The sequence below is a fragment of the Octopus bimaculoides genome, chromosome 18 (assembly GCF_001194135.2).
Source record: "Octopus bimaculoides isolate UCB-OBI-ISO-001 chromosome 18, ASM119413v2, whole genome shotgun sequence".
NCBI classification, from domain to species: Eukaryota; Metazoa; Mollusca; class Cephalopoda; order Octopoda; family Octopodidae; genus Octopus; species Octopus bimaculoides.
Window position 1 is genome coordinate 50,214,854 of NC_068998.1, and position 2,331 is coordinate 50,217,184.

The 2,331-nt window shown below is 29.6% G+C and overlaps 1 protein-coding gene across 1 annotated transcript in view; it reads left to right on the top strand.

Moving 5' to 3' along the window:
* Window positions 1-1,959: 1,959 nt before the first annotated feature.
* The window catches only part of LOC128249829 (uncharacterized), a 10,690-nt gene continuing 10,318 nt past the window's right edge, over window positions 1,960-2,331 (top strand). The window contains exon 1 of the mRNA XM_052974371.1: window positions 1,960-2,057. Within this exon, the coding sequence (XP_052830331.1) occupies window positions 2,018-2,057 (40 nt within the window). The 5' untranslated portion in view covers window positions 1,960-2,017. The remainder of the gene's footprint in view (window positions 2,058-2,331) is intronic.

Sequence of the window (2,331 nt, forward strand, 5' to 3'; positions counted from 1 at the left end):
AATATCTGCATTATTCGCTCTCTTTGGGTATTTGCCATTGAGAGCTTTTCCATGCCATTTTTCTGTCATAATAGCTAAGGCAGCATTATTATTATTATTATTATTATTATTATTATTATTATTATTATTATTATTATTATTATTATTATTATTATTATTATTATTATTTATCGGCTTTGCACAACATCTTGTACTAGTGTTTTGTATTGTGTGTTGTGTGCGTAAAGCGATGGGTTATTGGTCTGCTAGTTGTTTTTTAATTAATTAGGTATTTGCTATATAAACTGTTTCCTGTGTTTGTAGATTTTTTCGTTTCGTTGGCATTTTTGAATTGATAGTCCCTTGCTTTGGATGAGAGCTGGTCCTAGCCATGGTATTTTGGGGATTGTATGTAGCTTCTACGTTTTTTTCATGTTTTGAGAAATGTGTAAAAATAAGCATCAAACATTTCCATCATAAGACTCGAATTCTATTTCTTGTAACAAACCGAGAATGTCATAGCAACATATTAAACTCTCCTGTGTTCTATTACATTTAAGAATTTCTTCTCTTTTTCTATAAAATGTAGTGTACGTGTTTCAAATGAGCACGTTTTTCTCTCTAATTGTTGAAGACAGGGCGGAATGTGCCAGGCGCCTGTTTGTTGGAATTTGGAAAACAAAGGCGATGAAAGTTTTGCTTTTATGAATTTTATCAAAAGTTATCACCTAAAATAAGGAACTGATAGAGCAAAACTGAATAAAAATTCCGTGCTCAGCGCACCCAAATTACATAGATCTTGCTGTCAAATCTAGTTTTATTAACAAAAATTGAAATTAGTTCATTTCATGGGAGGAGGGATAAACGGAATTGTGGTAGGTGGCTTTAACTTCAAATGAGAAGCAGAGAGAAAGTCAAAGAGAAAGATATTTCAGATTCGATATTCCACAAAAATCATTGATTATGTGAAGGGGAGCTGTGAAAATGTGTTTCTATCACAATAGACGTGAACTGCCCATCAACTGTCATAGCATATGACCAGGTGAATAGGTTAAAAGACATGTACAAGTAGGAGAAAATATTTATGATCTGTTGTCTCATATACGAGACATTGTAACAAATATCAAATCTGTTTATAATATCTATAGACTCGACTCTCAGTAGAAACAACTATAACAATACAATGTAAACGCACTTCTGAAACTTTGTATAGACTTCTAAAAACAATTAATACAGTTATATTATATTCTGGTAGCAAGACGTAATACCATGTACCTACAAAATATTAGCTTTCACTTTTTCTGCAATGTTAGAAAAAATGAGATTATAATTCGATTTAGATGATTTAATTACCCAATAATTTAAGATGCTTAAAAAATATGTAACATTTACATGTTCATTTTTGCGATCATATATTGAATTATTAAGCAGTTATTTTTTAGAGAATTAGCGAAGGTTGCAATATATACTTCATTTTCTATTATTAACATAAGTTTGCTGCATTGGTAGACATACATTGTTGCAGAACAAGCTAATATATCGTATGCGTTTTTAACTCTATGTAATAATATACAATATCATAAGTCATGGAAAAATATGGGGTTAACCTCAACGTCGCTTATCAATCTATAATTTAATGGCTTTAGCATTAATTTAAGTCATATTTTAGCCCATACAAACACGCATGTGCCTGTGTTAGTTCTGAAAGACTGCCTACATTCGTTCCATCTTTTGAATACAAAACGGTACCATTAGGAACATTCGTTATGAAACGTAACAATTACCAATGGAAACTCAAAAAATCTATTTGAAGTAAACATTTTGTAATAGCCAATGAAGACATAATTAATAAGTTGTCAGATATAAAATTTAAATGGACAAACATTTCACCTCAGTAATATATCACCCATCGAATTAATAAATTACAAAAGTCCAATCTAACATATGTCACTACATATTTCGAACTATAATTAAAAATATTGAAGATGTATAAATAAACGATTACATTTTCTGAGTAGCGTGAGGAAGAGGCAGAAGCATGAGATACCTTATTTTACTTTTATTTGCTATTCGGTTTGGTATGTAGAAACAGGAAAATATTTCTTTTATATGTCTGATGTATCGATACTATTATTATATTATATTTTGATATTATATATTATATATTGATAATATTCGTATAAATATCTCTGCATCAGTATATCATGAAAGTTCTCAATGAAATTATTATCTTATTAATTTATACCTACAGCTTTATATTTTTTATCTATCAATTTACCTGCACTTCCTACAGTTTGCGTCTATATTTCTCAGTAAATAACTTTATAACTGGTTTGTAACTCATATATATAT